Source organism: Electrophorus electricus, chromosome 1 (assembly GCF_013358815.1).
Source record: "Electrophorus electricus isolate fEleEle1 chromosome 1, fEleEle1.pri, whole genome shotgun sequence".
Taxonomy (NCBI): domain Eukaryota; kingdom Metazoa; phylum Chordata; class Actinopteri; order Gymnotiformes; family Gymnotidae; genus Electrophorus; species Electrophorus electricus.
The window spans coordinates 34,629,331-34,643,219 of NC_049535.1; the positions used below are offsets into that span (position 1 = coordinate 34,629,331).

The 13,889-nt window shown below is 47.4% G+C and overlaps 1 protein-coding gene across 1 annotated transcript in view; it reads left to right on the forward strand.

The window, feature by feature from the left end:
* The first annotated feature begins 230 nt into the window (after positions 1–230).
* cacng3b (calcium channel, voltage-dependent, gamma subunit 3b) overlaps positions 231–13,889 on the forward strand; it is a 47,272-nt gene continuing 33,613 nt past the window's right edge. The window contains exon 1 of the mRNA XM_027031053.2: positions 231–1,297. Coding sequence (XP_026886854.1) covers positions 1,087–1,297 — 211 coding nt within the window. The 5' untranslated portion in view covers positions 231–1,086. The remainder of the gene's footprint in view (positions 1,298–13,889) is intronic.

Below are 13,889 nucleotides of genomic sequence, written 5' to 3' on the forward strand. Positions count from 1 at the left end.
TCTATGTGGGAGTCTCCGCGGAGGAAATCATATAAAATGTTCGGAGCTCTTTAAGCGCGTTTATGTTCTCCAGGGTCCGATTATTCATGCATAACTTGCCAATATCTTTACATATGAAGGCCTAAGTAGCACATTGTTTGAGCCAGGGGCGCTGTGTCGCCGCCGCCCGAGAGAAAATCGGATATTGCGAGCCGGGTCGTCCATTCAGAAGCAGGGAGAGCAACCGGCGCGCTACATTTGCAGCGCTCACCTCTCCCTCCGGTCTCACTGTGGGCGTTGTTTCAAACCGACGGGTTGTGAAGGAACGTGGGAGCTGTCATCTCCAAACCTCATTTGCGGGAAGCGGCATCAAGGCTGACAGTAACACTGTCGTTTCTAGCACAGAAATGGCAAGTACTGGGATTATGTTAATTTAAATATCACTTTTTGATAGGTGCCTTCATCAAATTGCTGCTTCCAGTGATCAAATATTTTTAGATGTCTGAGTCGTAGGGTCTGGAGGGGAATTTAGGAGAGCATGTAATCGGATGACAACAAGATGCAAGTCGGATATTGTTGTATTTCTCTTGTACTCTAGATGAAAAACGGAGTCTTTCGTCGGTAAGAAACAAAAATCTGATGGATTAGCGAGTGAAAAATAATTTTGACTTATATTTAGTTAATAAACTCTGGTTTGCCGGAATTTTCGGGATATCAACAAAAAAAAAATTTTCGTTTTTAATTTAAAATATCAACGCAGTTTCGCTGTTTTCAACTGTAACGTTCTGCCGTTAGCCTGTATTCCCAGCCGTTTTAACGAAAAGTAATGTACGACCTGTAAAGCTGATGCCAGGTCGTTTCACAGTGCCAGTTTTCTTCAACACAGAAGAGCCAAAGCAATAGCAGTGCGCCCCGCGCCCCGGGGAATGGAGACGATCTAAGCACGGACTGCACGCGACACGGCGCAGCGCTTTCCTCGAGCCCGCCCGACAAGTTGGGACAGCGCCACGATAATGGCACGCGCTGCCGAGGCCGCCCGGGCAGGCTAGGGAACCCGCGAGGGAGCCTCCGCACGGTGTAGTGACTCGCGCCCTGAAATGAAGCAAAATGCTGCTGTGTGACAGAGGCGTTCAGATGATGATCACCACCGTGGGCGCGTTCGCCGCGTTCAGTCTCATGACGATCGCGGTGGGAACCGACTACTGGCTGTACTCGAGGGGAGTGTGCCGGGTCAAGAGCAACAACGAAAACGAGACCAGCAGGAAGAACGAGGAAGTGATGACGCATTCGGGTCTGTGGAGGACCTGCTGTCTGGAAGGTAAGGGCGCACGAGCTCGTCATGTTTGACTGTCCTGTATCGTCTTGGCCTCCGTAGCCGTGGCATTAGTGCTCATCACTGCAAGCCATTCACTTTAACGCCGTTTTCTCCCGTTAATGAGGGCAGATCCTTCTGTCAGGCACGCCCGAGTGGAGGAAGAGCCACAGTCATCGCTCTGAACTCATCTCGCTCAGTTTTCTGGACAATAATCGCGGATATTAGATAGCCACACAGTCCATTTAACCCCATAGTCACTCTAGAGCCGTTTCAGCAAATTACTGTTACACCAATCTCGACCACGTCTTTGTGTTTAATGTCTTAGTATTTTACTATATTTAATATCTTAATATCTCATTGTAATATTTTAAACTGAATATACATTTTCATATAGACCTTATTAAATGATTTAATGAATCAGCCCTTGGCCCAGCTGCAGGTGGATGACATCTGACATGACCCTTCCTCACACTTAATGAAGAGGTGTCTCCTTAGTGTAGACGTCCCTGCAGTCCAGCTGAGCTCATGAGCACACATGAGTCCATCAGAAGACTGAAGATCTCCAAAGAAGTCTTCACTCTCCTGATGTGGCGTGTAGTGCAGTCTGGTAACCATGCAGGGATAATAAGCTTTAGAACAGAACACACGATCAAAGTGTAGTGTCTCTTACAGCCAGGAGGGCGGTGTTTACTCCGATCCCTGTCAGTCAGTGAGGACAGAGGCGGGGCTTCTGCTCCACCCTGTTCGGGCCGTGGGCAGTGGGGCATGGTACTCTGGGTGGAGAGTTCTGTGAGAACAGGCTACGCAATACCTTACTGTACAGGAGCAGCTGGTGACCTTGTGACCTGCGCAAGCCAGGGAAGTATAACAAAAACAAAAATTAAAAAAAACAGTTTTTCACAGAGTTCTGGAAAGTTTATTTTGCAGTTTGTTTTTCATATGTACATACTTATAAAACTAAAAATATCAGATTACTCAGTCATAATTGTAAGTCGCTTTGGATAAAAGCGTCAGCTAAATGCCATAAATGTAAATGTAAATATAATCCTAATATCTGCACATGTCTGAATCCTCTGTCCAGAGGATCCCAGTATGAGCGTTATACTGGGATGATGACTGTGTCCATCTTCATCAGAAAGGGACGGGGCAAGGGCAGACACATGCCATGGCAGGAACGTTCATTCTGGAGTCTTTCTGGAGTCATGGCAGGAGTCTTCATACTGTGTATGGACGTTGCAGTTGTGCGTTAGCGTCCATGCAATTGATGCTAATGATCCTCTCACCCCCACATTTTCTCCTGCGAGTCTGAATCACTTCTGCGGCAGGATCGGGTGCTTGTTTACTATCTGTGAATGGAGGGCCCTGTTAGTGCTTGTCTGTCACATCACTGTCAGTCAAAGCTGCTCGAACCGAGTCAGAACTCATACCACTCTCCTCTCTATACTGAGTCAAAACGCACTCCTCTCTCCTCTCACCGAGTCAGAACCCATACCACTCTCCCTCTATACTGAGTCAAAACGCACTCCTCTCTCCGAGTCAGAACCCATACCACTCTCCCTCTATACTGAGTCAAAACGCACTCCTCTCTCCTCTCACCGAGTCAGAACCCATACCACTCTCCCTCTATACTGAGTCAAAACGCACTCCTCTCTCCTCTCACCGAGTCAGAACCCATACCACTCTCCCTCTATACTGAGTCAAAACGCACTCCTCTCTCCGAGTCAGAACCCATACCACTCTCCCTCTATACTGAGTCAAAACGCACTCCTCTCTCCTCTCACCGAGTCAGAACCCATACCACTCTCCCTCTATACTGAGTCAAAACGCACTCCTCTCTCCTCTCACCGAGTCAGAACCCATACCACTCTCCCTCTATACTGAGTCAAAACGCACTCCTCTCTCCTCTTTACTGAGTAAAAACCTGCTCCTCTCTGTCCTCACTGAGTCAAAACCCACTCCTCTCTTTACACTGAGTCAAAGCCCATGTTTGCATTTCCTCACACTTAGTCAAGGGCAAGGCTGTATCATTCAACTGAATCTTATGAAAAGAATACTGACCCCCGATAAATTGTTACATGGCAGGAATTGTAATTTTAATGTTGAGGAGAATGTATACTGGTGTCTTATGTTGGTGTGTTGTGAGTTTGTACTGCTCTGTAGTTTGTAAGGATGTAACCCAAACTGTCAGTCATCACTGTAAAGTTCAGAATCACTCTGCATTTGGACATTAACATTAACAACAACTGTATCAGCAGCAGTCTGGTGGTTGCTGGGTATGTGATGGAAAATGTCGCCTATTAGAACAACACTTCAAACTTCAGAGACCATACTTGAAATGGACCAGAGACTGCATGAGTAGGGTGACCACAAAATATGTAATTAAGGGAAAACATGTAGATTTTTTTAAACTTATTTTAAAACACTTGGGGGAAAAAAATTTGGAAAGGCACAGGAGAAGCCTGATGTAATCCTCAGAAAGCACCGACCTGCTGTGCCCAGAAAGCACCCGCCTGCTAATGGAAAAATGCATAGAGCATAAATTGCCTTTTTAGCATAGCAAAACCCAGTGTACATACTGGAGAGTAGTGTGTGTGTGTGTGTGTGTGTGTGTGTGTGTGTGTGTGTGTGTATAGAAAAGCTGTTGCTCTGTTTGTGTGTTTGGAGTAGGCTCTGTGTGTATGTGTGTATGCAGTTAGATGGTGGCTTTGTGTGTATGTAATAAGGTTGTGGCTGTGTGTGTGTGTGTGAGTGTACATGCGTGTGGTGCGTGCATGCATGCATGTATGCGTGTGTGTGTGTGTGTGTGTGTGTGTGTGTGTGTGTGTGTGTGTGCAGTTAGATGGTGGCTTTGTGTGCATGTAATAAGGCTGTGGCTGTGTGCGTGTGTGTGCATGCATGTATATGCATGCTTGTGTGTGTGTGTGTGTGTGTGTGTGTGCATGCATGTATATGCATGCTTGTGTGTGTGTGTGTGTGTGTGTGTGTGTGTGTGTGTGTGCATGTGAATGTCCGTGTGTGTAGTTCGTGCATTTGTGTGTGTGTGTGTGTGTGTGCATGTAGTATGGCTGTGGCTCTGTGCATTTGTGTTTTCAGCTGGATGACCAGACAGTGGATAGATTATTTCAGAAAGTGTGTGTTAGCAGCCTGAAAATGTCTGTCTGCTCTTCTGCTCTGTTCCTGCTCTGGTCGTTGGTAAGAAGCTGGGTGTGTTAATCAGAGCAGGGGAACTCATCTCTAATACTGCCTAGTAAGTGCCTGTAGGCTGTGGCTAGACCATGGTTATATGGGTATGGCTGTGTGTGCTGTGGGTGGCTGTGTTGTTGCGTATGTGCTGTGGTTTTTTTTTTCTGTGGGTGGATGTGAGGTTGTGAGTGTCTGTATAAACTGTGGGTGGTTGTGTGTGTTTTTGGTGGTTTTCAGACTGTGGTTGGCTGTGTGTGTGCTGTAAGTGGTTGCGTGATATGTGGGTGGACGTGTGTGTGTTATGGCTGATTGTACGTGCTCTGAATGGCCGTGTATGAGCTACTTGCACTGCTGATGACTAATGTTTGCTTGGGGTGTCTGTGTGGTTATTTGTGCTGTGGGTGATTGTGTGCACTGTGGGTAGCTGTGGGTGTCCTGTCGTTGGTTGTGTGTGTGCTGTCAGTGGCTGTGTGTGTGCTGTCTGTTGGTGTGTGTGTGCTGTCTGTGTGTTTGTGTTGTAGGTGGCTGTGTGTGTGCTGTCTGTTGGTGTGTGTGTGCTGTCTTGTTGGTGTGTGTGTGCTGTCTTGTTGGTGTGTGTGTGCTGTCGGTGGTTGTGTGCATGTTGTTGGTGGTTATGTGCATGTTGTCTGTGGTTGTGTGTGCGTGTTGTCTGTGGTTGTGTGTGTTGTCAGTGGTTGTGGAGGTGGGTGTTTATGTGTGTTGTCAGTGGTTGTGTGTGTGTATTGTCGGTGGTTGTGGAGGTATGTGTGTGTTGTCGGTGGTTGTGTGTGTGTATTGTCGGTGGTTCTGGAGGTGGGTGTGTATGTGTGTTGTCGGTGGTTGTGTGTGTGGTTGTGGAGGTGGGTGTGTATGTGTTGTCGGTGTTTGTGTGTGTGTTGTTGGTGGTTGTGGAGGTGGTTGTTTGTGTGTTGTCGGTGGTTGTGTGTGTGTGTGTTGTCAGAGGTTGTGGAGATGGGTGTGTATGTGTTGTCGGCGGTTGTGTGTGTGTGTGTGTTGTCGGTGGTTGTGGAGGTGGGTGTAGGTGACTGCCAGTCTGCAGGAGGCCTGAATACTGCAGGCTGCTTATCGAGGTTTTCAGCTTTCCATAATGAGCTTAGTGCCTGTGGCCACTTACACTGGTGAAACGCAATCACGCTTTATATCGGCCTTCCAACTGGGATGAGTGATGGGAGTAAACTTGAGGGCGATGTAATGTGTGGGTCATGTGACACGCATCACATGACATCTCCCCTGCTCCACACACCCTCCTCTGTAGTTCCAAACAGAGTAACTTCCGATGGTATAGGTTTTCATGAGCTGGAGCTTTGGGTGTGTTTAGTTGGATGACGTTAGCTGGATGAGTGCAGTGCAGGGGTGTCCAAGTCCGGGCCTGGTAGGTCTGTCTGAGCAAAGCAGTCACTGAACTTTGCAGGACTCCGGCCCTCCAGGACCAGGACCCAGTGTACGTGGCTCTTGAGATAGAGGGTCTAGCCCTGGGTAGGCTGGTATCAGGGAAGGGGCTGCACTGGGTAGGCGTGTCTCCTGGGAGTGGCTGCACCGTGTAGGTGGGTCTTTGGGGCAGGGCTGCACCGTGTAGGCAGGTCTCTGGGGCGGGGCTGCACTGTGTAGGCGGGTCTCTGGGTAGGGGCTGCACCGTGTAGGCGGGTCTCTGGGGGCGGGGCTGCATCGTGTAGGCGGGTCTCTGGGGGGGCGTGGCTGCACTGTGAAGGCGGGTTTCTTGGGAGGGGCTGCACTGTGTAGGCGGGTGTCTGGGGGGCGGGCGGGGCTGCACCGTGTAGGAGAGTCTCTGGGGGCAGGGCTGAACTGTGTAGGCGGGTCTCTGGGGGTGGGGCTGCACCGTGTAGGCGGGTTTCTGGGGGCGGGGCTGCACCATATAGGAGTGTCTCTGGCGGCGGGGCTGCACCGTGTAGGAGGGTTAGGAGGGTCTCTGCAGCGGGGCTGCATTGTGTAGGAGGGTCTCTGGGGGTGGGGCTGCACCGTGTAGGCGGGTTTCTGTGGGCGGGGCTGCACCATATAGGAGTGTCTCTGGCGGCGGGGCTGCACCGTGTAGGAGGGTTAGGAGGGTCTCTGCAGCGGGGCTGCATTGTGTAGGAGGGTCTCTGGGGGTGGGGCTGCACCGTGTAGGCGGGTTTCTGTGGGCGGGGCTGCACCATATAGGAGTGTCTCTGGCGGCGGGGCTGCACCGTGTAGGAGGGTTAGGAGGGTCTCTGCAGCGGGGCTGCATTGTGTAGGAGGGTCTCTGGGGGTGGGGCTGCACCGTGTAGGCGGGTGTCTGGGGGGCGGGCGGGGCTGCACCGTGTAGGAGAGTCTCTGGGGGCGGGGCTGCACCGTGTAGGAGGGTTAGGAGGGTCTCTGCAGCGGGGCTGCACCGTGTAGGAGGGTCTCTGGGGTCGGGGCTGCACCGTGTATGAGGGTCTCAGTTGAGGGTCCTGCTGAGGAGAAACACTGAACTATGGGCTGAAGTGGTAGGCATAGCACACAGCGATGATGAGAGACGAAGAGCGATGAAGAGGGAATCTTCCCTCTGGGTGAGCACCCGAGCACAGCCTGTCTCATGCACTCTCATCAGACACACACATCTCCATGGAAACCAACCGCTCCCGCCTGGGAGTGGGGGATTGTGAAAAAGAGAGAGTGAAGGAGAGAGAGAGAGGTGGGGGGGTGACATACAAGGGCGGGGTAGAGAGAGAGACCCTCTTCTCAGCTCTGTCCGTCATCCTCCTTCTCGCCGAGGTTTATAAGAAACCAATGAAAAGCATGAACATCACACACACACACACACACACACACACACACACACACACACACATACACACACTTACACACACACACACACACACACTCACACACACACACATACACACACACACACACACACACACACACACACACTCACACACACACACACACACACACACACACACACACACACATATGCACATACCCTGTGGCGCATGAATACACTTAACACACAGGGACACACAAACCTCATGCATGCAGGGAAACACACATACACATGAAGATGAAGACAGTCATGAGTACCCATACTACCTGCTCCTGGTCACACACACATGCACATAGTCATGCATACAGACATGGACGCACACGTGTGTGGGTGTGTGTGTGTGTGTGTGTGTGTGTGTGTGTGTGTGAGTGTGTGAGTGTGTGTATGTGTGTGTGTGTGTGTGTGTGTGTGTGTGTATGTGTGGGTGCAGAGAGGAAAGTCTCCTTGCAGCAGAGTGTCAGGGTCTTTCCTTGCAGCTACAGTAATGGAAGAAGCTTGTCAGTTTTTTGTAGAACATCATGGAAATAGAGTTTTTATCTGTAAGCCAGCAGAAAGGCTTTTCTGTCGCAATTTTAAATGAGAAGAAGAAATTAATAATGAATGTGGCTTTGTAGAAGGCCCTTTTTATAAGCTTTAACAGTTAGATAGAAATTCAGCACTTTCATTCAGCAGGTTGACTTCAGCTCCCAGTGTGTTTTGGCTTGTTTTCTGGGCCCGTTGGATGAGGGGTATTCCACTGAGCGTGCCCTGAAACTCTAGTACAGTGACAGGGAGACAAACCAGACTGTGTGCTGAACTTATTAGTTCTACTTCTCCCAGCTCTGGATTTTTGTTCCACATTACAGAGTGTGTGTGGTTTGTGCTGGCAGGGGGAAACGTGGGTGGTGCACAGATGTAGCACTAAAATCTCCGGTGTCAGCGCTGTTTGCTTTGCTCTCGGACAGCATGGACACAACATGGACGCGGCGCAGGCAGGGATGCCGATGTGGACACGGCCACTGGGTGGGGCAGGAAGCTGGTGGACAGGACACGGCCCTCGCTCAGACACAGCGGGATTCCACCCTGGCTCCTAGAAATGCTCCTGCCCCTGCTCCTACCAGTGCCCCTCTTCCTGCCCCTACCCCTGTTCCTGCCCCTGTTCTTGCCCCTGCCCCTGTTCCTGCCCCTGTTCCTGCCCCTACCCCTGTTCCTGCCCCTGCTCCTGCCCCTGCTCTTGCTCCTGTTCCTGCCCCTACCCCTGTTCCTGCCCCTGTTCCTGCCCCTGTTCCTGCCCCTGTTCTTGCCCCTACCCCTGTTCCTGCCCCTGCCCCTGCCCCTGCCCCTACCCCTGTTCCTGCCCCTGTTCCTGCCCCTGTTCCTGCCCCTGTTCCTGCCCCTGCTCCTGCCCCTGTCTGAGATGGCCTTTGTGAGGTTATTTTTTCTTGATATATCCCCCATGGGTGTAACATTGCTTTGAAAAGTGGATGTGGAGTGGGTGGAGCGGGTGGTGCATTCAGTTCAGCTGCCCCTCAAATTCGTGTTTCCTTTAAAAAATCTAGCGCTGGCACTCACTGAAAAGAAATGAGCACTAGGCCTGAAAGGAAAAGGTTCCTGAAAGGTTTTATGGCCACAATTGTCAAGCCTATTGGCACTGAACAGTACAAGAAGTATCAGAATTATGGGTTGACATATATTTCCAGTACAGTTGTTTTGTATTTGTAATGATTAACAATTTGTTTTCTTTCACATGTCAGTTGTGCCACATTTATCTTGACATTATGTGACATAAAATATAAGAATTAACGTTTTCCGATTGTTATTACGAACATAATACGTTTCGTTTTACTGGCCAAAATGAGCATATTATTACTTTAATCATGTAATAAATGAACCAAAGCTTTTAGAGGAAACTGGTGTGGTCATGTCCCCCCGCGTCTCCAGTGGAAATTACACTTAAGCATCCCGTAACTACGCTGGCTAAGCTTGTGAAAATAGCTCTCCTGAGTCTCCTCCATTTTGGGGGATGAGAGCGGCTGTCTCGCCTGCTAGCCCAACTGGGTTGGTGCACAGCACCCACCCACAGGACCGCCAGCACTGTCATGTTGGTGAGGTCAAATCAAATCTTTTATACACATGCATGTTGCTGAGGTCAAATCACAGCTGGGTGGGATTTGCATAAGGGGCTGGTTTTACCTCTGCACGGCTTCCAGGACCTGGGCTCACTCGCACAGGTTTAGGAATGTGACTTCAATGTACTGCGAAAGTTCCATCTGGACAGGTGCAAAATGCACATGCGCACACACACACACACACACACACACACACACACACACACACACACACACACACACACACACACATATACACATTAAGAAGACTAGAGATTGGGATCACTAGTATAAATATAGCTATGATTATAGTTAGAGAAGTAAGTGTGTGTATGTGTGTGTGTGTGTGTGTGTGTGTGTGTGTGTGTGTGTGTGTGTGTGTGTGAGTGTGTGTGTGTGTGAGTGTGTGTGTGTGTGTGTGTGTGTGTGTGTATATTTTGTGTTGCATTGTAGTGTAGAATTGCCAGTAAGAGAGACCATTCCTAGAGAGTCTTGTGTGTGTTACTCTCTGGAAAACCTAGGGATGTGGGATTTTGAGCTGTTGTAACGTGTGTGTGTATCACTCTTGGCGCACACAATCACCCTGCTATGTATCACCAAATGTATGTATGTACCCTGCTATGTATCACCAAATGTATGTATGTACCCTGCTATTATCACCAAACACGTAAAGCCTAAAGATTCAGCTACCAGCCAAGCTGTCAGGAGACTCTCAGAAAAGAGAAACTGGACATTATGGTCCTTGTTGACGTAGAAGGTGAACAGCATGAGCGAACCAGCCAGTGGGTTTGAGTGTACGGTTAACGGGCAACAGAGGAAGGTAAGGAGAGGTGTCCCTATATAAGCATCATGTGGCATATACAGCCCTATATATTTTTATTAATATGTGTGTGTTATTGCCATGGGAATTTCAGCGCTATTTCTAATATTACAGTATTTATCTGCAAGTCCATCTATCTGTCTAAGAATGTTTTGTAGGTCAAAAGCATAGTAAATGAAGTTCTGAACTTTTGTCATATCTTAATTTATCATTATTTTATGGAAATGACATTGCTAACTTAGCCTCTATGTTATGCAGCCTCTATAATTGTTGTTGTTTGTTTTTCTGAAGGTCCTGGTACGAACACTTTATGGCTGAGACTGAAGTGTCTCTGCTTTATTATTCAGATGAAATTTAGGGCTGTTGAGCCTGAATTTACTGAGGACAAGAAGCCATGATTTTGTTCTCCACAGTATACATGTAGAAAATTCCATGAAATATATTCATCAGTCTCCTCACAGAACGCAACGTGTGAGCCAAGCCTGGTTGAAGCAACTCAGGCCTCGTGACATCCAGCTACAGGGTGAAGGACAACAAATGGCCAAAGATAAGTAAACGTCAGGCTACTAAGAAGCAGCCCTGCTGACTCTATGAAAGTTGTTAACTCTGCTAACCTTACGCCCGCATGCTATTTCAAGTGGCGGTCCAGTTTAGCTTTTTACAGCATGTGATGCAGTTTGCCTTGCATTTAAATGAGCTGTGAATGAACCCTAAGGGGGTGTTTGCACTACCCCTTTTCAAACTGTCCAAAGCACGCTTCATTGAGAACTTCTCTCTGTAATGCACACTGCGGCTTAAGCGCGATCCTCTAACCTACGCATTGTGCTTCGTGTTTTGAAGCCATTCGGTTAAGTTGAACCCTCAACTTTGGTACTGAGCACAGTGAAAGAGCGCTGGGCATCATCCAGCACTGGCCAGTCAACAAATAAAACCAGGCAATGAAGGCCTGCCTTTCCTCACTTTGACAATGAAGATTTCGCACAGTATGTTGAGCACTATTAACTTAGTACATCGTTACTTCCTAGTTAGTCAGAGTACAATTTATATGCTATCCTCCTTATCCAGGGTTCCTACTGAGTTGTATTAGCCCAAGCAGAATCAGGTACAGCCTACAGCAATGCTCTATAGACTTTAGGCAGGCTATTTGCTCAGGCCATATTAGTACCTGTTGAGAGAATCATAGATTGTGGAGAACTTACCTGTCATTTGTACTGGCGATTATAAATCACTTAATTAGTTTTCCATTTATCACCAGTCTCTTATTGGTATGATCAAGTCCCTCAGAGAGGAAGGATGCAAGGAGCTGTACTTTGGGTAAAAGAAAATACCTTATCAGGAGATTGCATATACTCCACCAGGAAATGTTTAAGAGGAACAAGCTAACCCTATTTTCCCACAAAGTTAAGCTCTCTTTGGTAGACTTTGCTGATTAGTTGAAGTTAGAGCCCATGGGCCATTGTTACAAGGAAAGATGAGAAATTTCACCTAACATTGAAAGCTACAATCACTACAGTCATGCATCGAGCCAATGCACCTGCCAAGAGGAAAGATCCTGTATCGCAGTTTACCATAGCGCCATCACCCAAAACGCAAAGTAAGGCAAAGGTTTTCTGTCTCTGTTATGACCCAACAGCTGAGCACTGCTTGAATCAATGAGAGAAATCCAATCAGAGATGCTGGAAATCTGATCATACTCACAGGAATACTACAACTTTCCCAAGTTCCCCCAAAGAAATACTCTATGGATTCCAAACTTACAGCTATACCAGAGTTTTCCTGAAGGTTGGGAAGGTTAGTCTTCATTATGGAATCAAGACATCCCAGAATTATGCATTTCTGGATGATGGCTTTGAGGGAACCATACTGATCTCTGCAGCTGCAGTTTGGTTTACAGGGTACATCAGAATATTTGACATTGCATGTGCTAAGACATGGAAGTGATGCATGGCTCTACAGTGCCATTCTGCATTTCCTGCCACTCAGTCACATGGGCAGTTCTTTCCTGATATGGCAGTCAAATTTGGTTTTGCAGAGTACTCCTACCTCACATCTCAACTACAGAGAAGATATTTCTGTCTCGGGGGCAACATCTGCCCGCTGAGCCAGTGCAGGAGGTTCAGCAACTATAAAGACTCAACAGGACTTGTATATCCAAGGCCCAGCTAAGTACATGCAACACTTTATTCATCGCAGTGGAACCACAGTGAAATCTGCAGACTCTAAGCTAAAGCAGGTAGACACATATGGCAGCTGGACACCCTCCCTTACAGAAGTGAAAACTTGTAACCAATTCAAAATTAGACAGGTATGCCATAGATTTCTTAGTGGAAGAGTCTGAGAGAGTAGAAATCAATAGAGTGCCCAGGTATGCCATCTGCTGCGAACTTCAAAAGAATCAGTGATGCCAGATATGTGTAGCACAGAGGGACGGATTGCCAAAGACTCCCAAAGAGCTCAAGAGGAACTCAAGAGACTAATAGACTTGGGCCACATGGTTAAACTTTACAATGCTCAGAAACCATTATCCAATGAGTCTTGGTACCTATCTCATCATATGGTCACGTATAATAACAAAAATAGAATTGTATTCAACTGAAGGCAGAACAGAGCATTAATTAGGGCTTCTTTCTCGGACCCATACGGAGTTTCTCACTCTGTGGAGTACTACTGCAATTTAGAGAAGATCGACAATCAGCAGAGGCATCAAAACTGTGTTTATTTAGGTCTGTCTGTTGAACTGAGACGAACCACTTCTATGGGTCCTGTGGCAAGTACGAAAATGGACAAATTCCCTGCAGTCCTGCAGTGCAACCTTTGGCCATCAAAGGCAAATTATAGACTACAGCCCATCAGATGACTGTGAAACTGTGTTTCTGTGTGAACAACTGGAATTTGTAATCTGGGGGACTTGGGTATTTGTATTCTGATTCCCTTCTTATGGCAATAAGAAGATTAGCTGTCTGCCGATGAGCCCCTTTGACCTCCTATCAGATCAGGGTTCAAACAGAATGACCTTAAACCTGGCTTCCAAGCTTTTTGTGCAGTCCTACAGGCATGTTTAGCCAAGCAGCATATCAGAGGCCAGTTCAACCCTCCCAGTTCCCCTTATTTTGCTGGCACTTGTTAAAGGGAAATGAGCTGCATTGAGGCACTACTCCACATGAGATACATCCAGGCACTACTCCACGTGAGATACATCCAGGCACTACTCTACTTCTGAGTCTTTGAAGAAGTCTTACATACACACTACACTTAAAAGGTGTGTGGTAACCCATTGCCCTAAAAGAATAAGTTAAGCTGTAGTGAATAAACCAAATAAACTTATCATTGGGGAATCACACACTGAATTTTGTTGTACTATACAATGACAATCAAGTATCTTTTTATCATGTTCTAACAAATCTGTATGTTTCAGTAACTCAAATTCATACTATTAGAATGGATCCTTTTGAGTTAGCAAATCTCAGATTCATTCAATTGTTCTACTATATATGCATTATAAATGTAAATGTAATTGAAAGAATAAGTCTTTTTGATTCTTTATTCAGTTCTTTAATAAGAGTTCTAAACACAGGACTCCAGTTGGAGGTTGTATAAATCCTCATCAGCAACCACCTATTAAAGGAAAACAAATATGATCATTTTAGCTGTTCGTATTAGCTGTCCAGGTACACAGTGTACAAATGAAACAGCAGGTAA